Source organism: Helobdella robusta, assembly GCF_000326865.2.
Source record: "Helobdella robusta unplaced genomic scaffold HELROscaffold_55, whole genome shotgun sequence".
NCBI lineage: Eukaryota > Metazoa > Annelida > Clitellata > Rhynchobdellida > Glossiphoniidae > Helobdella > Helobdella robusta.
The window spans coordinates 100218-127357 of NW_008705295.1; the positions used below are offsets into that span (position 1 = coordinate 100218).

General features: G+C 30.0%; 4 protein-coding genes across 4 annotated transcripts; 3 read left to right on the plus strand and 1 right to left on the minus strand.

Moving 5' to 3' along the window:
• On the plus strand, positions 1-6020 carry HELRODRAFT_193589 (hypothetical protein; the record flags this gene model as incomplete). Its single annotated transcript, XM_009028374.1, has 9 exons — positions 1-54; positions 1381-1584; positions 1991-2026; positions 3136-3285; positions 3363-3564; positions 4399-4514; positions 4717-4831; positions 5114-5222; positions 5383-6020. The coding sequence occupies 9 exons, from the start codon at positions 1-3 to the stop codon at positions 5759-5761; spliced, it is 1365 nt and encodes a 454-aa protein (XP_009026622.1). The 3' UTR covers positions 5762-6020.
• Positions 6021-8607: 2587 nt separating this feature from the next.
• HELRODRAFT_86942 (hypothetical protein) lies at positions 8608-10077 on the plus strand (the record flags this gene model as incomplete). Its single annotated transcript, XM_009028347.1, has 4 exons — positions 8608-8743; positions 9400-9445; positions 9585-9713; positions 9777-10077. Coding segments are annotated over 4 exons (612 nt in total), but the record flags the coding sequence as incomplete, so codon positions are not given.
• A 2309-nt stretch (positions 10078-12386) lies between these two features.
• Positions 12387-13301, plus strand: HELRODRAFT_136569 (hypothetical protein; the record flags this gene model as incomplete). The annotated part of the gene is made up of 2 exons (XM_009028375.1): positions 12387-12575; positions 13155-13301. Coding segments are annotated over 2 exons (336 nt in total), but the record flags the coding sequence as incomplete, so codon positions are not given.
• Positions 13302-16308: 3007 nt separating this feature from the next.
• Positions 16309-26648, minus strand: HELRODRAFT_87041 (hypothetical protein; the record flags this gene model as incomplete). The annotated part of the gene is made up of 17 exons (XM_009028359.1): positions 16309-16467; positions 16560-16715; positions 16941-17066; positions 18033-18119; positions 18323-18352; positions 18641-18804; positions 19589-19695; positions 21026-21187; positions 21700-21773; positions 22120-22224; positions 22473-22604; positions 22790-22924; positions 23411-23534; positions 23839-23984; positions 24647-24771; positions 24851-24941; positions 26490-26648. The coding sequence occupies 17 exons, from the start codon at positions 26646-26648 to the stop codon at positions 16309-16311; spliced, it is 2082 nt and encodes a 693-aa protein (XP_009026607.1).
• Positions 26649-27140: the final 492 nt, after the last annotated feature.

Consider the following 27140-nt stretch of genomic DNA (forward strand, 5'->3'; position numbering starts at 1 on the left):
ATGGGTAGGAAAAAAATTCGTATTGAACCAATTACTGATGAACGCAATAAACAGGTGCCTTTATTCATTGTTTTCATAATGTTTGTTCAAAGTGGTATTGTTATCTAACAAACTAATTATTGATTGTAAATTTTTCAAACAAATTTCGCATAGTTTTTGTTTGTTGTCGATTACAGTGTAAAGATTTCCAAGTTTTCATATTTCACTGTTTCATAAAGTTTTTGGCTTTTATTGAAATATTTTTTAACGATACTTTGTTTAGTTACTTGTCAAAAATGTTGTGTTAAAACTGACATATGAAAACTTCTTGTATTTAAAATATTAGGTTGATGCAAAAATAATGTTAGTTTCGTACCCTCCACTATAAAATGCGATGACACGGCTTCTATTATAAATATTCAATTGAAATAAAAACCATTGTAATCTACGCTTACCCCCCAACAAAAAATATGTTCATTCGTGCCAGTATCTTTAAAATTAACGAGTCTGGAGACGAGTAACTATAAGAAGACGGTTTTTCGTGGCTTTTTCAGTTGTTGAAGTGTTTGAAAAAATATTATCTTGTTTTGTATGTTTATTATGTATGTTTGGTCTACTAAATATGAAGCAGAATCTTGTAACCTATCGCGTACAGATTTTTTAGCGTATGTTTTGTGACGTGGTTTGGCGTTATCGTGGATAAGGATAGGACTCTTTTTTTTAACCAATGCCGTGCACAATTGACTTAATTATTGATGCATCTCATTAATTTGTTGGCATTACGTCATTCCATTAATTTTCTGACAAGGTTTTAACTTTGATGTATAAATCCAGCTGCAGACCACCAAACAGTCACCATTAGATTCCTCTTGTACAATTTTGGTTTTGGAAAGTGTTTTGGGCTCATCTTGATACAGCCACCAAACTGTTGTCAGATAAAATCTATTTTTCATCACTTATCACAATCAGTTCAAAAACGAATCGTTTGTATCGCTCAAAATAAGTTTATCTGATTTTTATTCAATCCAGGCGGCCTCTATTTATTAAGCTACTTGACCTTACCAATTCGTTTTAAATGATGAACGAAAGTTGTGTGACTTCAGCAATTTTTCAAGTAGTTTCGGCAGGGTTTGTTTCAATAATTGTCTTCAGCTCATCATCAAAAATCTCGCATGGTCGTTTGCGATCTTTTTTCATTATCGTGGCTCATATCATCAATTCATTTAGATGCGCCATCTCCTGTTGCTTCAACGATATTACAATTTATTAAGTAATCACTCTGTTTTGATATTATACTCATCGCTAATTAATTAATTATTTATTATTTTTATTAAAATCTAGCAATAATGTTTTTAAAGTTTTAAATGCCAAATAATATATAATTACGTTTTCCTACCTTAGGTAACTTTTACAAAAAGAAAATTTGGCTTAATGAAAAAGGCCTATGAACTGAGTGTGTTGTGTGATTGTGAAATTGCTTTAATCGTGTTTAATGGATCTAACAAGTTATTTCAATATGCAAGTACAGACATGGACAAAGTTTTATTAAGGTATACAGAATTCAATGAACCTCACGAAAGTTGCACTAATAAAGAAATAGTAGAAGTGAGTAAAAATATTTAGTAAAATATATGGCATTTGTGCTATGTTAACTTTTAACGATACTTTTTAAAAAAATATCATCAACAATTTCATTTTGGTGTTGTTTTGCATTTATTAAGTCCATTCTATTTTAAAACTGCATTCTACATGTTATTTAAAAGACTCATATAAATGTTTATGCATACATACAAATGAATTGTTTGTTACGTCACAATATTTTATATATATAATTATTCATATACATTAGATGACGCATGTACTTGTATAGCATATAAACATTTGAATCAAGAAACATTGATATTTGTGGCACACTTACAATGTTAAATTTGCTCATGCTTGGACAGCTATTTGACTTGTAAAAGTGGATTTCTTTATAAATTGTTTAAAATGCATTTGCAATTCACAACAGAAATTGGTGAAAAAAGGCAGCTTCAAAGATGAGGGGGTTAGTTTATATTTTTTGAAGGATTTCCATTTTTTATTTTTAAAATTTCATAAAAGCAGTGTAAAAATCATCTTAATACAAAATCATCATTTTCACAGAAAATTCTTGCTTACATAAGTATTAAAATATATAGTGCACTTTTTAAAAATAACTTCAAAAGTGCTCCGAGCTGTCTTAAAAAATGTTTAAAGTTTGAAATATAGTAAGATAACAAAAAATAATCTAATTATCAAATAAATGTGTCGAAACTTTACAAATCATTCAAACTTCTGGGTCAGAAAAAGAGAAATTTTTTGAACCAATTTGTCAACCCACTGCAGGTTAAAAAACATCACCACTCAAATAAAGTGGTTTTAGAAATGAAGATTTGAGATTGCATCTCTTGGCCAAATATTTTGGCGCAGGACCATTCAGGCATTTGATATTTTTAAAATGATTCTTTTTCTGACGCTCAACCAGTGTAGTTTTCTTAGTTTTGAGGTAAAGTGGTCGAATTTTGCTGCTCCAGTCGCAAGTTTGGCAGCACGATTCTGAATGAGTTGTCATGTAAACCAAAAAACACTGTTGCATCAAACACTGAATTGTCTCTCCTGAAGTGATCTTTTGATTATTTTTAACTTTTTGGTTAGAAATTTTATTTGATGAGTTGTTGTAAGTTGAGGTTTCAAAATAATGTTCACATTAACAGCTTTGGAAGAAAATTTAATTAATAGATTATTAATAACTGCTCAATCTATTTTGATTTTGGAAAGCTGCTGTTATTAGCTGGCTTTAGTTGCGTTTTACACTTATTTATTTTTAGGTGATTATTAGCCATCATTATGTATGCAAGTATGCATTGTTATGTATGTACACTGGTATGTATGTATACAAGTATGCAAATATCATTATCTTTCAAACAATCTTTTTATGCCACTCGTAAAGCAACTTTTTCATTGTCACAATTAAATTTGTGTTGACATTTCGGTTAAAAACATTCTTGTTATTTTTTGGTTTTCTTCTCATTTTCCAGGCTTGTTTCGATTAACTTTTAAGTAGTAAAAAAATTTGCAGTAAGAAAAAATTATCAAAAAAAGAGAATAAAGGTTTTTTATTTACCTATTCTATAGGGAGACGTTGATGGACATTTTCAGTCAAAGCATGAAAGCAGTACAGATTCTGATGACGAACCGATCGATACGCAGCAGCACACACAACTAGCTAGTGGCAACAAAAAATTGGACCAAGAAATATCATCCCTTTTCAATACCCGCCATAAAGTTTGTTTTGTTTTTTCATTTAGTTATTCACGCATCATGCATATAGCATTAAATTTTGCAATAATTTTCTAATCCAGCTATCAGAAGAGTTGCCCCAAATCGTGGCAGTTCAGAACAATAATGGAACTTTGACCTTGTTGCCCCAACAATTACAGCAACTTCAACATCTTGTTCACATAGTTCCTTCCCAGCAGCAGCAGCAACAGCAGCAGCAAAGTACTCTTTTAAATAGCAGCAGTCTAATAAATAGTAATCTAACACCTGTAAATAATAATCCTGGTAGGTTGTTATTTTTATTGAAAATAGCATTATTCTGTTTAGTTATTTCGAATCAACTGTCGAACAAAAGTAATAGCATTAAAAAGTAATAAGAAGAAATAGTGAGAAACGAGATTAATAAATAATGTTATTTATGAGTGTTATTTATGGTGGGTTCAGGAAGGAATGTTTTCTCTGATATGTTGATTATTTTGTCATTGCAGAGTAGTTTGCATTCCATTGACTTTTTGTGGTGTAATTAAAAAAGATGATGACAGTTAAAGGAAGTAGAATAAGTTCTAGCAGAGAAAATTTTTTCAATTTTAAATGTTATCAGGCAAGAATAGATAGGCAAGATTCGAAGCGAAAATTGAATGATTGACTGTCGAAGGCTTTAAAAAATCAAGTTCTAGAAGATGAACAAAATTGTTATTTTTTGAAGAATGAAGTTATTGAATGAATGAATGAAGAAGGAAGTGATTTTTAAAGCGAACAGTGGCGGCTGTGTGTGGATGATCCGATGGGGCAAAGGATTATGTAGATGAGGTTTGGTGAATATGTGGTTAAACTATGGTTATATGTATAACAACAACAACACACGTTTAGACGACATTTGCCGTTTGGCTACCTATGGTTATATGTTTGTTTTGACAAAAAAAGCTGAAGTGATTGGAATGTGGGATGGGGCGGTATTTGTTGGGTGAATTGGAATATTTGGTTTTTAGAATAAGGGGAATGGATATGTCATGCAGCCTTACAATTCACTTTTCGTAGAACTTGAACTTGAAGAAATCAATGTTAAAATTTCAAAGTTTGAAGAACTGATAAATTAAAAAATTGTTTCCCAATTTGAAGCTCCGCAACAACTTAGAATTGAACAATCAGCAGTTATCACAACGTCAGCCAGCAGGCCTCCTTTACGCGTTTACATTCCAAATTCCAGAGGTGTCCTTTTGAACAGCACTGCTGAGGTTTGAAAAGCAATTTATGCTCAATTTATGATCGGTCATTTTTTTGTCATATTTTCCGGCATGACCGAGTGGAAACTGTGATAAATGAAATTCTTAGAATTATACAATATCGTTATTTTACTTTATGACGTATCTTAGGGTAAAACAAGAATGAACTCTAAGAAAATCTCTGTAAAATAATTCAACGCTTTTTTCAATGTAGGATGTAACAAAATCAACTTTGAACTCTCTGGTGACTCCGATCATTTCCGTTGCAACTCCGAATCACTTCAGTATCAGTAATTTTCCTTCAGGTCTTACGACAGGCTTCCAACCAGGTTAGATGATGAAACAAACAGATGAACTAACTCTCCATCAGATTTGATAGTCTCAATTTTTCATCATTGATCAGTATGATAATATAGAAGCGTCGATACAGACTGCATGTTTTCACAATTATTTTTCAATTATCCAACATTAAATCTTATAGATTGTGTTTGAAATTCTATAATTAAACATTTCTGCCATTAGTCTCAAATTTTAGAGTTTGGTTTGTAGGAATCGTGCATCACTGTCATGTTTGGAAAAAATAAATGTTAACACTTTTGTAACACATTCAGAATTTCAGATACAGTCTGGAGACAATTCTTCCAGCACCCCTTCTTTAGTTCAGTGGAATAATAAGGGTCCGCTGACCGCTGCACTACAAGTTGCTGGCATCGGCCCTGGGTTGTTATTTGATATTTAAATGAAAACGTTTTTGAGATATAGATACATGGCTCTTTAACAAATTTTTAATTTTTCCAAATATTGTGATACGAAACGTAATATAATAGATGCTATTTGAGATATAGTAGTTTTTATTTAAACTTTAAATTGTATTTGCTAGTTCGCTGATTATCCCAGTAAGTGATCAAACGACGTTGAATTTGTTTGCTGGAGCTTTGCAGCAGCACCAACAATCATCTTCCGGCCAGAAATTTAATGAACCGGTAAAAAGAGAACCTTCTTCTCCAAATTCAAAACTGTTGTCATTTCTAACAAATGCTCAACATCAACAACTGGTTCAAAAACTTCAGCAGCAGCAGCAACAACAACAACAGCAACAACAACAATCTTCATGGTTGCCACAACAGACCTCAACCATAGCTGCAATATTTGAAGCAAGCAATAGTGATAACACAAGCAAAGATGATGACAAGGATGAACCTTCGCAAAAACGGCACAAACTTGTTGAACTTAAAGGAACGTGGAATGAAGATGTTTAAACAAGTTGATGTTTTTGCTGAAGGATTATGCATGTGGTTTAACTTTGCCTTCCTGTTTCACGGAAGAAATTTTGAAATATTTAATAATGATAATATTATTAAAAAACCATTAATTAAACTAATAAACAAACTTAATAACATGAAATTTTAACTTTTTTATTTGTAAATGTGTCAAATATTTTTTTTACTATTGACGATGAAACGATGCCATGCATTAAATTATTCAAATTGTACAAAAAATAAACGGTTGTTGAATTTTGAAGATTTTGACAAAGTTTATAAACGTTCTAACATCGCGTTTATTTTATATGAGATTTTTATTATTAATTAATTAATTAATTTATTTAGATATTTGTTTGAAGACCTGCAAGTCTAGTGCTTTGTATACGTAATTCAAAGTTAATGAAGTGTTTTGTTAGGACAGGTTATAGTGAAATAACATTCACGCCTCACGTTTCTTGTTTAAATACCTTAGAGCCTAGAAAATTTCAAAATTCGGCCACGATCATGTAATGTAATTATTTACAGCCTGAAATTGCCCTATCGTATTTTTCACGTAATAAGCTTTACCAGGACCCTTAACGTCACACATTTTTTACATTTTGTGTGAGAAACCTCAAAGAAGGATTTTATTATTGTGGGTAATTTTGTAAATTCTTTCCGAAGGAGCCTAATAGTTCAGTTTTAATACCGTCATATACATCGTCATATCTTCTTCAGTTAGCATAACGTTCAAAATTGAAATTTGTACGAATTTGAATTAAAATTAGCACTATTTTCATTCAATCTGCTGCATGTAATGTTATCTTTGAAACTTGAAAAATCAATCTACGACATTAAAAAAGAGATATCAAAGTTTTTTGATTTGGGAGATGAACATAAATTGCAGTTGATTAAACCTAACAAAAAACAGGTAACCAGCTTTGCGTTAAAATAAATTGATTATGGTTCACTATTACTAATTTGTATATATTTATTATTGTCGAAAATTATTTTTACATTCATGCGTTTTATCGTTCACCCGTTCGTTCATTTGACTGGTTGTCAAGTTGTTTCTTTTTTTTGTTATACCACCGATTCATTGCTCATTCAATAAATTTTGTTAAGACCAACGTAACTTACAAGCTGTTAAGATCCTGTTTACGTACAAGAAAAAAAATTTTTTATCAAAGGAAATAACATTTTCTGTGAAAGAAATAACTTTTTGTTGTTCTCATTATAATTATCTTCAGACCAAGCAAACATCTGCAGCAGTTGCAGAGCAGTGCATATTATATTTAAAAACAAGCATTTTATGTATTTTTTTATTATTTCATAAAGATGTTTTTACATATATGTGTTTTGTATACGTATAAATACATGCGTGTACATATATATATATATATATATATATATATATATATATATATATATATATATATATATAAGTGTATATGTGTGTGTGTTTGTGAGTGCGTGTGCGCACCTGTGTGTATATATAATATGTATATAATATATATATATATATACATACATATATGTATATATATACAGTATTTTATGAATTCTATATATATGAATATATATGATATGAATTTTATATACAGTATTGTATGAATTCAGTATATATATATATATATATATATATATATATATATAAAATCCCGGAAAACAATATGTAATCTCGGAAAACAAGTGCTTGAATAAGGACATTTTATTGTTTTTGAAGTTGTATTTTTGATGAAGTTTAAAAAAATGTCATAGAAAAACTTTCCAACTCAGAATAAAATCTTAAAATCTCGTCGTCTCTTTCGTGATGAATTTGTACAAATTTTTAGCTTTATGGATAAATCTGATTTTTTTAGTGAAAGTAAATGTGTGTGAATCAAAAAAGAACCATACATGTGGAGAGCATTTCTGTAGTAAAAATGGCTGGAACAAAATTTACAAAAACAAAATAGAAAAATTCGTGGAAAGGAAAATATCTAAGTAAATTACATTTTATTGATATTTTTCATTTCAATCATTTATAATTTCTTACTATACTACTAAATAATTTCTATTTTGGAATATTTTCATGTCAAAGGATTCTGAATCCATTTTTGAAAGAGATGAACGCCATGAAATCATCGTTGTCAAAATTCAACCAAACGTTAAAAGAAAACAAAAAGCAACTGAAAATGTTCTTTGATTTAATGAATGACGAAGTAATTAATTTCATAAAATTTTAGTTTATTATTCTTATTTTGTACTTGACGACCTTTTATCACCAGAATTATAAAAATGCAAACGATGTCAAGCACAACTCTAAATTTAAGAAATCAGTGGCGGGGCCAATCGGTAGTATTCATTCTTTTTTAATGAATCTATAACAGAAAAATGATAATTTGCCGTTATTATAATGCGAATCGACATTTTTCTTTTCTTCAGATTGCAAAAATGTACCTCGAAATTTGCAGCAGTTTCAAATTACTTCCATACAGTTGAAGATGTTTCACGGGCCTGTTTACTTTTGTTGCTACTTCTCAGCAAATTATAGTAAGATATTCTTAATTAGTTTGGTTTCCTTTCATGACATTATAAAATTTGAACTTACAACACACTTTTTTTTCCTTATGAAGTTTTTTTCTACTGTGCAATGCAAATTTTTATATCATTTACGTTTAGACTTTCAGATGTTATTTTCAATTATTGAATATCAAAATAAAAAGCAAACGTGTCTGTTTATATCTAAAACATACTTGAAATAAATAAATAGACACCTGTCTCCAAAATAAAATTAATGGTTATGCATCTCAAATCAAAATAAGCCTTACTTCATTCAATTTTCATTTCAATAATTGGAACAGTTTGAATTAATTTCAGTGTGGACAGTCATTCAAAGAAGATACAATGGGCAGGAAAATTTTTTTAGAACGTGGGACGAATACAAACGAGGCTTCGGCAATATATCGGCAGAGTTCTGGTTTGGAAACGAAAAAATTCATCAATTAACTAATCAAAGTAATTAACAATGTTTCATTTGTTACTGTTCAATTGTTATAAATTAAAAATGTATAACTAAAGTTGCACGGACTCAATGTTGTTTTCTCCTTGTATATATATATACATTTTTTGCTATTTTTAGCTGTAATTCATATTTGAAATAAAAAGAGGATTTCACTGTTTCTGACTGATTCACGTCAATTTAATAAGCATAAGTGCTTATGGTTAGAGGATTTTGGAAAGAGAGCTTATGATAAAACAAAAAAGCGAAGGTGCTTTGTTGTAATGTTTAGCTAGGGTTAAAGGTTACTTTGAACAAAACCTCAATAAAAATCAGGACAAGCCCTTCTTCTACAACAATAAAAACCTGTTTATTTTGTAGAAAAAATTGCTTTTGATCGGAAAATTGGCAGAGAAATGTGTGGGATAAGAAAAAAGGTAGCAAACGTATAGTTGAAAATTAAGCTTTGCAAAAAATTCTGGCTAAGTCACTGAATGTGAATAAATATGTGTATGCAAATAAAACGTATATAAATTTTATCTCTAGCTCTAACCTAAGTACGTTGCTTTTTTATATGGGAATGTAATCAGGAGAATGAATTTTTGAAAATTTGAAAAAAAATGATTTTGATAATTGTTTTTATGTTTTAACTGTCATTAACTTTATTAAAAAGAATCTTACAGGCTTCGAATAGAAATGAAGACATGGACTGGTTTGAAGTGAGCAGTTTCATTCAAAATTATTCATATAAAAAAATTTAAATTTATGAATATTAAAAAAATTGGTTTTACATTTAGACATACTTAACTAACTTGAAGCGAATTTCAATTTTTGAATATAATTCAACCAAATAAAAAGGTACGCTGTAGAATATGAAAACTTCAGATTATCTGATGAAGAAGATGGCTACCGATTAACCGTTGGTGGCTTCGTCGGCAGGGATAATTTCATTTCAACAACTCCTGAACCAATAGAAAGCGACAGTTCGTCAATATTAAACATCGACAGAAATGAATATACTAAATTTTTATCGAGTAACGATTCTCTTAGTTCGGTATTTGAAAATAACCACAATAATCAAAAATTCAGTACGAAAGATCGTGACAATGACGGACGAAAGTATGACAACTGCGCCGTTCATTACCAAGGTGCCTGGTGGTTTAATGCTTGTTTTAAATCCCATTTAAACGGCATTTATAAACACTACAAAAAAAGTTTCAAAAAGCAAACAAAAATGTTATATATGAATGAATTCGATGACATCTTCAATCGTGATGGTTTAATTTGGGACGGCATTGATGAACATATATCTTTAAAGGAGACAATTATGATGATAAGGTCAAACGATTAGATTATGTTTTTTCAGTTAGTTATTTGTATGTATATGGTTCTCACAGACAAAATTTGTATTATCTGACAAAACATGTAAAAATTTCATCGTTTTTAAATTGTGATATTTGTTTATGAAGTATTAAAAAAATATGATAAAAATATAAAAAGGCCGTTGTTGTTCTCTAAACCCATTTACCGTATATGGTAACATAAATAATAAAAAATTGATATGCCTAATTTTCCTAGAAGTACCTGCTAAAGTATAAAAAACAAAAACTTCACGTGACTAATATCACATAATTCATTTTTATGAAATGAAAAGCGGTTGGTGCGCTGTGGTGGGAAAGAGCTTTCAATGTTTGGAAAATTATTCCATGCGAACGATCAAAAAAATTTAATCCCAGTTTTCAAACAGAGATAAAAGCGTCATAGTTGGGCACATAGTGCTTAGTGGGATACGCACCTGTCAATCAGTATTTTGGTGTAACTCACTTTAAAAATTTCAAAAGTATTTTAGATCAGCCATTAAATACGCTTTATTTTAATTAGATTAAAACTTATTTTTGGTAGATCGTGGAACAATAAACAAGCTATCGAAATTCTCATTAAAATTGACAAAAAATAATTGCAAATTACATAACTCTAAGTTCATTTATGTATGTATGAATATTTATTCTATTTATATGTATGTGTGCACGTATGTGTACATACAAGCAAAAGATTAACAATGATAATTAAAAAATTTTATCCTTGCAATTACTACAAGTACGAATCCATCCAATTTCGTGAGCCTACCTTTGGCTTCATTAAGCAGTAAGCCACTGTGTTTTATAAACAAAAAGCAATGATTTTATTTTGATTGAAAAAAATAATTTTAAATTACATAATTCGATTCATTTACAATGTTTTAAGCATATTAAGTCAAATAAATATTTAGTATTATTTGTTTGTTGAAACCCATGCAATTTCGTTAGAAAGCCAACCATGGCTTCAGTAAGACACTTCAAAACAAAAAGCAATATTTTTATTTAAATTGACTACAATAATTTTAAATTATATAAATTCAATTTAATTATATTGTTTTAAAAATATTTAGTCAAGTAAATATTTTGTATTAGTTGTTTGTTATAACCCATACAATTTCGTAATTAAGCCAATAAGCCAAGAAAGTCAAATAGCCTGACCCATTATGATGCGCCAAATTTGTTGTACTTCGCTGTTGAACTTGATATAACGTGAAGATGGGGGTAGGCTGTAGGTGTTTGTTTAGTTTCGTGTCATCAACATCGGCAAATACGCAGAATCATTTTGTAGTTTAATCAGTTAGTGCACCGGATTTGGCATCGTTGGGGTATTTTGACTGGTTAAAAAAGTCATTGCTAATATTTATGAAAACGTTTTCGAACAAGTTTTTAAGCTTCTGATTTTTCAATTTGATTGGCTGATACTTTTATTTATTTTAATAAAAAATAAAATATTCAAAGAAGTTCAGTTTGATGCAAATTCTATTGACAATTCAAATAGTAATTAGTTAGAAGATTGGTTAAGTCGTAGATCCGTCTTGGCTAGTAGTAGCAGGAAGGAATGAACTGCATGCTAAACTTAAAATTTATTTTTTAAAAGGAGGTCTTATCAATGAAATTTGTTTATTATATTTTATAATAAAATAAATAATGTTACTATTATTACTTAATAAAAAATAAACTATTATTATTTTCAACCGTTTTGTTATGGTGTGATCCATTCAATATCAAACCCTAACTTCCAGTCTTTTCAGTTCAGTTTTTTTGTAAGACAATTAGATTGGTGATTGATTGCTTTTGGAAAATTTTCTCCAAATATTTTTTGAATGTTTACAATAATAAGCAAACAGAAAAGAATTCCAATGCATACAATATAAGAGATAAAGTCTGTTTCTGTCTGTGTAGACTGAAACCTGGGATACGACTTTGACTAGATTACATTAATATGTTATAATTTTTCAGATTTGATTGAAGATTTAATTTTTTAAACAGTCATCAATTAATATCAAGTTATGGTAGAATTATGGATTTGAGTGAGATCGCTGAATTTATTAAAAATGAAAGTGAAAGTTATGACAACAGAAATGTTGATGAACAATATGATTCTATTAGCCACAAAGTAGATTTTAGTCCACAGTACCGACTCAGAGCATACACATGGCATGGAGATAGACCTTCATTACATGGTAATTTACATAGAACTGCAGCTGCTAATGCAAATGATGCAACAATTATAGAGGACAGTGCAGAAAATGAAAGTATTGAAAAGTTTGAAAAAGCTTCAGATGAACAGGCAGCAGTGTCAACTGGTACCCGAAAAAATTTTACAAGAAGAAATGCATGGGGAAATTGGTCTTATGCTGATATTATTACTAAAGCTATTAATAGCACTCCAAATAAACGAATGACTCTGTCAGAAATATATAATTGGATGATGCAAAATATACCATTCTTTAAAGAAAAAGGTGAGACTAACAGTTCTGCAGGCTGGAAGGTAGAGATCAAATTATTAATATTTGAATATTTAATTTTTTAATGTATATTTTATCTATAAAAAACCTAGTAAGATATTACTTTTGTTCATGCAATTTAAATGTATTATTTCTTAATATGGATGCATAATTTAAAATTTTTTAATATATTATTGACTCAAATGAACAAATCCTCACCTTCACCTGAACAAGCACTAGTTTTTGGCAATAGGTTTAGCTGAATAGTGTTAAAGATACATGAATAATTAATGGTTTGCAGGCCCAAAAATAAAGCCCTTCCAAGAATATTTGCTTTTGATGAATTTAGTTTTTTCCATTATTCAAGAGTAATTTTTATTTTGTAAACATTTTTTATCTTTTTAGTTAGGGTCTTTTTTTTAGTAAGGGTTGGTCTTAATTTTTAATTATAAAACTTGAGAAAATTTAAGAAAATATTTTGCTAAAAATATTTATTAGATTTATTAGATTTTGTCAAAACAATGAATGAACTAATACACTTGTTCAGCAATTTATGTTTATCATTAAATTAAGATAATTATCATTCTCTTAAAACTGTGATAAATAATTTTTTTGCATAACAGAATTCCATCAGACACAACCTATCTTTGCATAGTTGCTTCATGAAAGTTCAAAATGAAAGCACAGGTAAAAGTTCTTGGTGGATGCTGAATCCTGATTACAAATCCAGCAAGTTACCACGGCGACGAGCCGCAACTATGGATGTTTCCAAACTTTCAGCCTTACAGTCACAAAGAAAAATGAAAAAAATGGAGTCAATGGATAATTTTGTTGATGTTTCAAAAAATAATAGATCTGAGGAAACTCTGCTAAACTCATTTTCTTCAGTTCCGAATGATAATTTTAATGATCGTATCAATGCAATGGATGATTTCATTAATTCACTGACAAGATCGAATGCACACGTGTATCATCAAAATGTCAAGTTGGAGACATTTGATGATTCAGATGAAAAACACCTGCCACCTGCGCCAGCATCATCTCTTTCGTCATCCTTTACAGATCAGCCTTTCCAGTGGCCTCAATCTCAAATCTCTGATCATAATTTTTCACTGAATGATTTTTGTAAAGGTAGAGAAGCAGAGGACTTTTTCAACTTAGCGTCAACAGACATTATGGAGTCAGATCCTTATTCAGTCGGGATTCCAATAAATAATACTAAAATGACTGTGATTAAGACCGAAAATGCTGCATATTCAAATTCTCTGCCTATGCTATCTAATATAAACAATTTAATATTTGGAACAAATTTTTTCAAAAACAACGGAAATGGAAAGGAAACAGATAATGAAACTTTCCTAATGAACAATGATCAATTATTCAACAATTCAATTAATGATATTAAGTCAAATGAAAGTTATTTGCTGAGTGGAGGTAGGTTGGTCAGAAGTAGTGGGCTGAAACCACAAAATAATTTGAATAATTATAATTATCAAAGTGAACATTTACTTGAAGACAGTGATCAAAATATCAGCAACAAAAATCCATTGCTTAGTGAGTATTTGAGTCAGAATGATTCTGCCGTAAATAATGATTTTGATTTGTGCCAAAGTCAGTGTAGTGGTATCTTGTTGAATTCTAAAAATTCTGTTGATATGGCTGCTCCAGTTAGACCTGTTTCTTGGCAAGAGCAAGAACAATTCAAATCAAATCATGGCCTGCTACTGCAGTTGCTAACTGAAAAATCACAAAACAAATTACAACGTCAGTTCGTTGAAAATTCAAATAACAAATTGATACTGCCACGCCTTCTATGTGATGACAATCGAAAACATAACTGTGCGTTGCATCAACAAAGTGACAACTTCAATGTAAATCCTCATCATCACCATCAAAACCAGTTACCTCCTCAGAATTCAAGCATGTTGAGACATTTGTTGACTGCTGGACAAAAATGTCAGAAAAGTTCAAATGTAAATAATCCCCACCACCTGCATCGTTCAATACCTTCTGCTCATCGTACCTCCAACCAGCCATTTAATCGATTGCCATTTCCTGTGGTAAAACTACCCGAAAATAATGCTGATTCAAGATATCAACATAGTCATCTCGTTTTGTCCCAAATGAATACTGCTGAAATGTTTCCTGTTCAAAAAACTTCACAACAATTTACACCAAATACAACTCCATTTGTTAATAATGTAAATAATTTTAGTCAACAGGAAATCACGGTAAACTCGAATATAAATGTGTTGTCGTCAAATGGAGACATGCAATATTTAGGTTTAACGACAGCTTCAGAAATACCAAAAGCTAGTGAAATTCTTCTGCCAAGTGATTTGGATTTATCCTTGTTAGATCTGGACATCGAATGCAACATAGACCAAGTCATCGATCATGAGAAGAAGTTTGGTGATGGTTTAGATTTCAGTTTCGATGATGATTTCATGCTCATTGATGGTGCTTTCTGAAATTTCAAAACTTACTTGATTCATAACATGAAATATGCAATATTTTTAATTGTTGTGGGGAAGGAAAATCTGTCCAACAGTTTCGCTCATAAACGGCAATTGACTTTTGCGTTGTCAGCTATATAAATCTGACATGAAGATCATTTGTAAATTTATTTTTTTGATCATTAACTTAAGAAATATTCTGTGAGTAACTCCTTTCATTGCAATTGTTAACCGGTGTTGGCAATCATCACAGATTATATGATAACATGATTATAGCATAATTACTGCTGTAATCTTTTAGTTTTATTTTGTAATTACTTTTGTTTGCATTAAACCTGTTGAAGCATAATGAAATTTTATATGATTTCAATTGATCCATGAATTTCATAAATCTTTATTTTGTTAGCAGGCTCGTGCATTTTGTAATGTTATTGGTTTATGACGCCCGCGTTTTCATAATAAAAACATGTATTTTATAATTGTATATAGCGTTTTCTTCATATTTGCATGCTACTTTAACTATTTCTGTTTTTACCCACCGCTTCCCTCGATAGTGAAATTGCCCTCGATGCCCCACTTTGGGAAACATTTGTCAACGACATATATTTGCATACAGAAAATTAAAAATTGTGTACTTGTACATAAGCTACATGAACTTGTGATGTTGTGTTTAATAATGTATTCAGCTCTCTTTTATAACTATTAAATTAAAAGCCGCGTGATAATTTTAAACTTTCCGATACCTTACAAATCGTTGACACTGGACGTTTTCATTTATGGAGTACCTGAAAAGCACAAAGTTCTAAATTTTTAAAGGGCGCTAAGATAAACTTGTTATATTTAGATACGCTCTTTATGATTAATTCATCCCTGTAATAAACAGCATTGAATTGAAGCCGCATCTTAATGAAAAAATCTTTAACTTTCTGGTACTTACGAATCACCGTTTTTGAATTATTACCTATTACAATTTCTACCTAAAATTAGCTCAGAGCTCATCCTTCAGTCTCTCTTGGAACCTTTCATCAGGTTTTTCAAACTCCAAAAACGTATAAAATTTTCTTCCTTGCTCAATACCTACATTTCGTCAGTCGTACTGTAAAATCTTTATCAGTTGTATTCACGTACATTAATATATATTATTGTAGTCGATCAATTCCGTTTGTATCCAAACCGCTTAATATCGTTCAAACGACCTCAAAGTTATGTTGTATGCGAAGTCATAAAAAAAAGTATATTTTTTATTATAAATAAAATATAATACAAATAAAATATAACTTAAAGCTGATTCTGACATTTTTATTCTGAAAGTTTCAAATTTCTAAAGAACCAAATAAATTTTAAATGTTTTATTTTCAAAAACAAGTTTGAAAAACATTTTGTATGATTCTTCCTGGTATCTAACTTTTTCACAAAATCGTGGATGAATATTCGTGTCATTCAACTTGTAAACTAGCTTGAGACTGGTCTGTTCGAGTTCCTTGAATTAAAGTTTATAACAAATAAGTCGCCGGAGCCGCATAATACGAATCGATCTAAATTGTATTGAATAAAATCTAATTTAGTGCATACCCATCCATTTTCCATGTCCATAATGTAAGGAAGTCCGCAGCCATCCCTCAGTGGCACCAAACAAATACTGTCCTCCATGATAATATAATTTGTTTGATATTTTTTCAGAGTTTCATGAACTTCGTCGGCACTGTATCTACCGTAATACTTGTAAATCTTTATAATAACAATAAATCTTTATGACAAATAAATATAAACAAATTAGAGAGCTTTAATTCATTGCATTTGAGTTCGCATGACGACGCAAAAATGGTAAAATTTTGACTAATGGAATTGCGTATTTCTAAAAATATATTTCTATATAGACTATTTTTAAAATAATAAAATTAGCTAAATAAATAGCAAAACAGTTATATAAATTTGATACTGAAATTAACGGACATCTTTAGTTTTAAGCCTCAAGCCTTTATCTTCATAGTGGGGGTGGTTTGTAATCGGGCGGCCCGTGCTCAGTTTAACTGCGGCCATCAACTGCATGCTCCCTGAAAAAGAGTCTCCGGGGTTTGTCTTGTTGCTGATTAAGATAATAATAATTAATTGAATCGGATGGTTTTTAATTATCTTGACCAACAGAAAGCATTTAAACTTTCATCGCCACGGCAGTTTGGACCAAAAATAGAAAAAATCAAATAACACAATTTAAAAAAATTTAAATTTAAAAAAAATTAAAAATATTATTTATTAAATTTTGGCCAAGATTAATATCTAAATAAAATTTCTTAAAATGTAATAACTATCAGAATGTAACAAAAAAAGATAAAAAGTAATAAGAGAACGCACACTTTAAAAAAAAAAAATTGAATACAAAGAACAAACATGTTGTAATTGGAAGAATAAAAAGAAACACGAATTAACCTAACTGAAGTTAATTTAAACAAATTTGTAATTTTAGACTCACCGCTTTATTATTAAAAAATGTAGGGTATAACAAAAAGTAGCTGACCATGCGCGCATAAAAATTTAGAAAATATCGTAAAATATCTGCAGAATGCAGGCACATCCACTAACACTCATGCACATGATATATATATATGTATATATATATATATATATATATATATATATATATATATATATATATATATATATATATATGTTGGAAATAACAATTCGGCATAAAATAAAAACAAAAATTTAAGTTTTGAACTAAAGAAACTAGAAAATGATTTACGATCAACCGTTAGAAAAATTAGATAGTTAAATTGGAAGTAAACTAACGCGGAACAAGCTGTGATTTTCTTAATCCAATATATATATATATATATATATATATATATATATATATATATATATATATATATAGAAGAAGAGAAAGAGAGAGAGAAGTGAATGAGGATGTTTCCAAAACTTTCAAAAAATTGATTACCATGATACCATGAATTTATTGCCTCTTACCAATAAATTTGAGAAAAATAAAAGAATTAAATATTTTAATCAGCATATTTATTCAGCAGTTAATAAATAAAATATAACAGACTTGATCCAATGCATCAATTCAACGGTGTCTGGGTCGTAAAATTCCCTCAAATTGTTTATTTCTTCTCTTACGTTTTTGAAACACTGTATGTTAATATTTATCGTTTTATTTTTTAAAAAATTAAATTTATTTTAAAATAAATCTATTATTGTTTGACGGCGCATACAAACATTACGTTTAGAGTTTCGTTATAATGCCGCAGGACATCTTGTCAACTCGCAACATTAAATGCAGAAAAGCGGGAGTTGAAGAAATGTTTTCAAAGCAAAATTGATTTGCATTTGACATTTAATAAACATTTTTCGAGTGGTATTAACTAATGAAGTTACTTTATAGCCAAAAGCTGAACTTGTTAGGTAAAGGTTGTGTTGAATATAAGCCGTTAGTATAAAAAGCATAACAAATATTTTCACACTAGAAAAATTCACACTATTAAATAAACGTACGTCTAGAGCCAAATATGATATGAAAATTACTCCTATTGACGTCAAGATCATTTTCACCTTTGGTATCAATTAAAAACAAAATTTTAAAAGAATGTGCTGAAAATTATAATTTATAATATTAAATTTAAGAATAAGATTTTGCATGCCTGCCTGCCCACCTTTCTGCCTGCATCCTTTTGATTTGAAAATATTTTTTTGACTAGCAGAGCCCAAGGTTGGTGTTTGAAAAGACACACCGATGCAAACACACAAATGTATGGAGTCCAGAAGTATTTCATGCGCATAGCTATGATACTCACAGCTCCAAAAAATACCATTTGAACTAAAATTTGGAAAAATTTAATTTTTATATTTTAGTACAAAATATGACCGCAACTCTTACTACCGCCACTACTAGGATGAAATAGCAGAAACATCAAAAAATACCGATGTATCGAGATAATATAGATATATCGTCTAACCGCCGATATTTTATAACATGTCTTGGAAACCCCGATGATTTTATAAAATATCTGTTCCTAGGAACGATGTTGAATCAAGAACCACCATCACTACTACTACAACTACCACCAATAATAATATATAAATAAATAATTCAAATAAAAATAGTAATTAAACGTCTAACATCATATGCAATGCAAAACTCCCAGAGCAGTGACCAAAAATAACAAAAAACAAATGAAAATGATTAGAAGTAACATAATTACTAACAAAATTGTTTAAATAAGCAAAATGGGATTACATTTTTAAGACGAAACGGCGATAAAACTATTTACTAAAGCCAATGGATACCGATTAGTTAAGATTTTTTTTTAATTTCAAAAGATGACTCTGTTATACAGACGACTGCGCCAAATAACTTCACTTTGAGTGTTTTTGGTAGTACAAAAAAGACCGTAAATATTCAGTTAGCGAATTCTGACTTGTACATTACATTATTTCAGGAAAATTCAGCCTATAGTGAGTGCCATCCTAGTTGTTTGTGACAATATATATGTATATCATGTATGTATTTACTCACGCAATTATATTTTACACCAAAGTTGTTGATTCTCATATCAAAATGAAAAAATATGCTAATACCAAAAGAAATAGTCCATACTAACTTGAGTGATATGAGTACTCTGGTTTAAGAATGTAATTCGAAAATGAAAAGTTGGAATCGCCAGTCTTTGAAGTTTCAATTAAAGAATCGATGTTTTCAGTTTTAGCGCTGCAATTATAACATTTTATAACTTGTATTAATATTTTTTCGCAAATATCAAGTAATGATGATTTGTTATAGAGATTTTTACGTCCAAAAAAGAGAAGACAAAATTCTTATTAAAAGTCCATTTACACTGTTTTTAGGAACAGTGCTTTTCACTTAATTTTTACCGTAACCCACGACTTTCTTCATCACAATTAAATACATCAAAATATCATCAGTTCAGAATGTGTTTGTAAGTTGAACTTGCTTTGCGGGAGGTTTCTTTTATATGGTAAATTGCAAATTATCGAAAACGATTATATCACGTGCCATTTCGCTGAAGAAGGAAGATCATGATTGGCAGTTAAATTTTTTAAAGTTTTTACCAGATTTATGCTTAAGTCGCCAAGTAACCCCAAGTAAACATTTATGAGATTTGTCTCGTGAAATTTTACGTTTCAACCAGCAGAATATTTAAAATCCATTCCAAGAGGTTCTGCAATCTCTATACAATCACGAATGTTTGACTGTGAACATAGGGCAGCAATGGTAAAATTGAAAAAAAATGTGGGCCACAGCTTATAAAGTGAGCCAGAGTACATTTCTTGCGAACGTGCAGTTGAGCACCCACCGTGCCGTGCTCCGTCGTAATCTTGCCCAACCATATGACAGTACTTGAAGCCATAACTTCTATATTTTTTTTAACTATTTGCACACATACGACTAACTTCTTTCTGAATTAATTTAACAAATAAATTTAAAATTTTTTAAAATTATTATTTGTTTTTAAAATTAACAGTATAAAGCAGACTGTGAAAACAAATCACTATACATTTGTATTTTCTGTCAATCGTGAATGTTTGAACTTTAACCTATCTCTGGCTGCACTCATCACATTGTTAAATTTTTAAATTCATCTTTCCGCAAAACTGTGTTGCCTGCACTCCAAAACGTTGCTAGAAAATTTTGTTCAATGAAAACTCATCAACAATTCTGCAAAGTTTTTGTCATCCACTGTCCAACTAGTTCACTTTTGCGTAGATTGTAGCTTAGTTATGAATAGAAGACAATCAAAAACTTTATCTCGATGTGCAATGTGGATAATGTATAATTTGGAATTAAATAAAAAATACAGCCTATGGTTAATCAAATACATGAAAAAATTACAAAAAAATATAGTATAAAATTCTAAAGTTATGAGAACATCATTGGAGTGAAGAATGACCCCAAGCTTTTGTGTGTAAGAATTTTTGAATTCTTCAACATTGTACAGACAATTTTTCCAATTTTGAAACTAACTGACAGCCTTGGACAGTTTAAAAATAAAAAATTATTAAAAAAAATTATTAAAAACCTGAATAAAATATTGATAGAGGTTATCAAGAGTAATATCAGCAAGACGAGATGTACAAGAATGTATTGTGGAAGGACCATATTCACCAGCAACCTCTCCGCATAGTCCCACGAGAGAAATGTGAATCCTCCATTGCATAAATATAGACGGACATCAAAGTCTCTAGTGTTAAAAGATTGTACAAATAGTTTCATTAGAGAACAAAGATAACATTTTTCTAATAATTGTTTCTCGTTTTTCTCAATACACCTCACTTAACACAAACAATGACGTGGTCATAGGGTTAGGTTTCCGGCTTACACGACTTCAAGCTAAGAAAAATATTACTTTATTTAAAAGATGCACCAGCAAAAAATGTCACAATAAAAATAATTTTGCTTAGTTCATGGTTCGACTTAGTTTACCATCGCATGGATTTTGGTGACAGCAAACCAAACGCAGACTAGTTTGTCGACCTCTACTAGAAGAGTTAAATTTCTAAATAATGATTAGTCTTAATGAGTCAAATTTGTATTTGCAACGTAACAAAAACACGATCATTGATAAACCAATTAGCATAATGAACATGGGGTTTAAGAGCAGTGACAAAACACAAAAGCTGTACAGTACAGACATGTACGAACATTTATATCATAAACACATTTATAAATATAAATCAACATATAAAAACATACACTAAGGAAGAGAATCCAAATTTGGCCAGGACAAATCGATTTATATGTTCATCAGATTCTTGTTGAAATATTAACTAAATAAAACCAAAAAATTTTTGCTTGAGGTTCATTTTGTTTTAATTCAATGTTTCAATTTTAAATGCATTGACATTGATGAACATAGTACGTACATAATGAACAAATGAATCTATTTTTGTTTCTTGTATAACTTTCTTTCTGTTAATATTTTGTTTTGATTACACATATGCACATAAACTGAGAGTAAATTATTACATTTAAAATTTTCAGGATGGCTACAATTTCTCCGATAATTCCCTCGAGAACGCGCTTTCGATAGGTTTTTACGCAAATTATATTAATACTGACGTGACGTTTTAAAAGATTCAAAATTGATTTGTAAAAAAAAACTAGCATATAAACCTTGGTTAGTGCGTTGATGAATGATGCGACGACAAACACGGCGATAACGTTGAAAACCATCCAGAACAATTTGAAGAACCAACGACATGTCGTCTGGACTGTTGACTGTCGATTTTATTTGGATGTCAGCTTTAGAACTTTTACAACAATCAGCATGATAATACGAAGACATAAACTATCGTCAGATGTTATCGACAAATTCAAGACAATTCCCAGCAATAGAAAAAGCGTAACAACGTCTTAAAAAAGAACGTGGTTTGCAATCCAGGACATCATTCAAAAACAGACTACCACAACAAAAAAACAATTAAGAAAATGCAAAATCTGAAATAAAAATACGATAAATTAACAACCTGGAAATACATAATAGTGAATGCTGCCAGTATGAAACTTAGTAAAAATCCACTGAGAATCATCGTATTGAAAAACTGCAAGAAACTGACGACTAGCATTGAGATGAAAATACTGATATACACGTGCAAAATCTGTTGGAACGGTTCAATTTTGGAATTTTATAAACGTATAAAATATATTATATTTTAATTCATATCAATTATGAATTTTATTTATATTTCCAAATGGAACGCTTTTTATTAAACAAGAACATTAAAAAAATATATTAACTTTATTATAAAGGCGTGACCAATTGGTCACATACACAAAGAGTAACCTTTTTTTTGTTGACCACGTGAAGTACCTGGCAGCCAAACAGAGCCATGCATTGTAAGAGTAATGCAAATTGATTGAACTGCCACATCAGAGCAAACAGGAATGTCGTAATTGATATGGTTTTCTCATAAAAATTCTTAAAAAATTTTAAATTACATATTTCATTAAATTTCTGTTTTCTAAAAATAATAAAATTATTTGAAAATCTTTTTACGCTTAAACGAAGAAGTATAAAAATGCAACGATGAAACTTTTTTTAAAGAAAAAGCAGATTTCAGAAATTGAAACATTCAATAAATAAAATTGCAGATAAATAAATAAATAACGCTTCAGCCAGCAAAAACGAGACATGATTGATCAAGGCGTGATGGATGCGTTGGAAGAAATTCGAAGCCGAGAATGGGAAAAATCCATTAAGAAGTTTGTAATATCTCGTTCAACCATTGTCGTCAACGGACAGACAGCCAATGACGATGATGGTGATAATAAGGATGAATGAGTGGTTGAAACCCCACTCTACAGCAGAAACACGCCTCATTATTTATTAAACAATAACAATTGAAAATATAAACAGATGTTCAACAAGTATTTTTTTGTTCATTTATAGGTTTATAAGAGATACCTTAAGTTTGGGTGATGAATCAGACTGGAAATAAAGAGTGATGGCGAGCAACTGCATCCACAAACACGGCAGGGAGAAGTTCTCACGGAGAGGCATGTAAGTCTCGACTCTCGTTACATCAGCGCTGAAAAAATTATTAATTAAAGTAATTCAATATTTCAAGATTGGTATTTTTATAACAACGTTAAAAAATCAATGCTTCTAAAAAAGTTTGTTAAAAAGAATAATTTTCAATTTTCTTAACTATTTTAAGATTTTCGTTTTCAAATATATGCTTTGTCAATTTATTAAACTATAAATAACATTTTTTTCCAAACCTCCTTACTGAAAATCTTTTTTATAAACTGCCTAGTGTATGAGCTATAATTTTTAAAGAACAATCACACAAACTCTACATAGTGTAATGAACAACCAACTAAAAAACAAACCTGTTGATGAGGTAGAAGAGAAAGGTGAGGACACCCGCCAACCAGGTGCCAGAGAGAACCCAGGTCATAACAAACAAGGAACAAATCATCAATCCATGCAGGAAAAATACGACGTAGATGTAGAAAAATACAGGTTCCATGTAAGACTGAAAATAGGTGGGAAAATTACAAACCCAAAATAATCCTATAATATTAAATACTAACTCTACGCGTGTATCTGAAAATATGTGCGTTTTCTAATCAACCATTTCATCATTGTTGTATATTTTGACAAGCGGGCAATTGAGCATACACGAATTATGGAACATGATTATTAATAAATCAAATATTTCCAAATACTGCCCACAACGCTATTTAAAACAATACCGAACACTGATAAGTAAAAAATATAATATAATAATAATAAATAGCAATAATACTAAAACTAAAATTCTGAAATGTTATTTAGGCATAATACGAATGTAAAAATTTCTCAAATTTATTTTCACTGATTCATTCAACTATATTTTTTTCATAATCAACAATTACACCGTTTAACCATATATTTTTTTACAATTATCTTTAATTTTTATGAGAATATGAATGATTTCGTTCCAGTGACTAGATCAGTTAATTTTGTTGTAATTTTATTTTTTCTTAGAATCATAAATACTTAATCTCATGCAAATCATAAGAGCAATTAGCTAAAACTCTAAATACGTACATTGTATTTGTAAATAACATTGTACGGTTCTATTGATTCCGACGGCAAAAAACAGTTCATAAGGAATATTTAAAAAACAAATACGCATTTGAAAAATTGACCAACAGAAATAAAAGGAACATTCCTATAAATAGCGGCCAGTACAACTTCCTGATAGACATTCATTCGTGCTAACACATTTATTGCTTGAGGATGTTCCGTCAAACGATCGTGAGTCAGATCATAAACACCTTCAAATAATAATTTCATCTTCATCATAGTGCATCAGACGTCAGAAAAAAATTATAATTTAAAATTTAACAATTAGACCTTGCAGCAATGAAGGTGATTGTATCAATTGTTTGTAATATGAATAATACAATCCATTCTCCGTTCTAAAGGAGATCTCTCTTTCCACCTCCTTTAATAGTAAATGATTAACAAACATTCATTTAGAATCAATAAATAATATGCCTCTTGACGTCATAAACCAATTATCATTTGGAAAGTTGGTTGAGAATAAAAACCATTAACAAAAGAAAAAAAATGGTTGGTGCCAAAAAATATGTTGGTCTATAAAATATTCATAACTACTCATCATTAAATGCCAACTTCAGTATCGTGGTGCTAACCTTCATAGAAGTTTTATGTTCTATCTATCATTCCTTTATGATAATGTTTTTATAACCGGTGTGGTAATGCATTCGCATAAAATGAAAAAAGTTATTCCAACTAACGAAGTATGACAAACAGGTTAACAAGTTTCAAGATCGTTAAAATTTTACACTGCTAGCCGAAATTTTTGCAAACGTATATACAAGTGCCTTTGACTAAAAAACCAGTGGCAATAGTAAAAAAGTAGAAATGACAGTTGAAAAATTGAGTTTACTGTATTAAAAATCTGCAACCAACTAAACAGTCTATCACTAACAGAACAACTCACGTTTGCTAGAGTGCATCCAACGATGCTTCGCTCGAACAGCCAAATATGTTATCAAAAAGTAAAACATTTGCTTGAAAAATGAAATATTTGTTTAAATAACAAAAAAATGGTTCACACGCTATAGTAGAGAATAGTTTGAAGTTTTTGTTCAAACATTTTTTCTAAAAATTTTACCAAACTTTTAATTTTGTTCACGAATTTTCTAAAAACTCTTCATTTTATTCTATTCTATTTTATTCTTTTAAAATTTATTTTCTACTTTCTTCATTTTATTTATACGCACAACATCGTCAAAGATGCACGATGAGAACGGAGCAGCACAATTTTAATACGGCGCAAATTGACAGTTGTCCGTCAATAAATGTAAAAATTTGTTCAATCGTTGTTATTCATTGCTTTAAATGTAGCGAAAATTTCTAATAAACAACATTCTCAAAAACACTAACATCTGCTTAATTATTTCGAAGAATATATCGCAGTATTAGATGAATAAGTTTATGCCACTGCAGAAGAACATTAATTATTTCATTGATACAATAACGCAAAAACGTTTACTATTTGTTATGTCCTATTATAATGTTGAATCAGTCGAAATCTCTTGAAACAGTTCTCCAAAAGCCTAGTACTAACAAAGTTGCCAACATGATAAAGAGTAATAGATAAAGATCTATTACACTGTTCTAAAAATCAGAGGTATCAACCAACAACCCACATGAATACGCGCTAAACGACGCATTAAAAACAATGCGTGTGAAAGTTGGAATACCTTTTTGTGTTAGAAACATGACCAGGCACTGTTGATCATTAAGCCATCAAGCCGTCCGTTAAATTTTAAACAGTTAATCAGATCACATAACCGATTTAAAATTAAATCTTCGTTAAAAATATTTGCAATTCAACACCAGAAACTAAAAAAGAAACCCGGTTTATGATTTGTCTATAAAACTTAGTTCACCGTTTATGTATTTAGTAAATCAAAATGTTTTCGATGATTAAAATAAATGATAAATTATAGAAAAAACTCACAGTGATTCCTGTGAAGAACATTCTAGCCTCATGTATATTTCTGACAATGTAAACGTAGATGATTCCGCATAATAAGCAAACTAGTGATCCAATTATTTCCCAGAAATAATTACAAATCGACCACGTTGTTGGTTCTTTATTCGTTCTATCATTCTTCATCTTTTTAGATGGTTTGACGTAAGGCATATCTATGTTTCAATAACATATATAAATTTGTCAAATTTTCAATGACAATCGCCAATAATAATATTCTGAAGGTTTAATCCTTGCAGCTAATTAAGATCCTGAGCAATTTGGACAAGGTTTCGTAGTGAAAGCAATCGGACGCTTGTCATACAACAAGAAAACGTTAGATTAAAAGGCGGAGATTTTTACATGAAAAAATATTTCAGCTATCCTAACAAATATGTGCTTGTATATATATATATATACACATACACACGCATATATATATATATAATTTTGTGCGTGTTGCATCGCTTGCACATTTATTTTTCAATTATGTGTTTGTGATAACATTTCTGATTGTAAAGACAATTCTTTGAAACATTTTTTACCAATTAAGATGATATTTCAAATAGTCAGAATTATATCTCAGAGAAAATAAAATAAACTTAAACCCGTTGCAATCAAACCCACTCGAAATAAAAC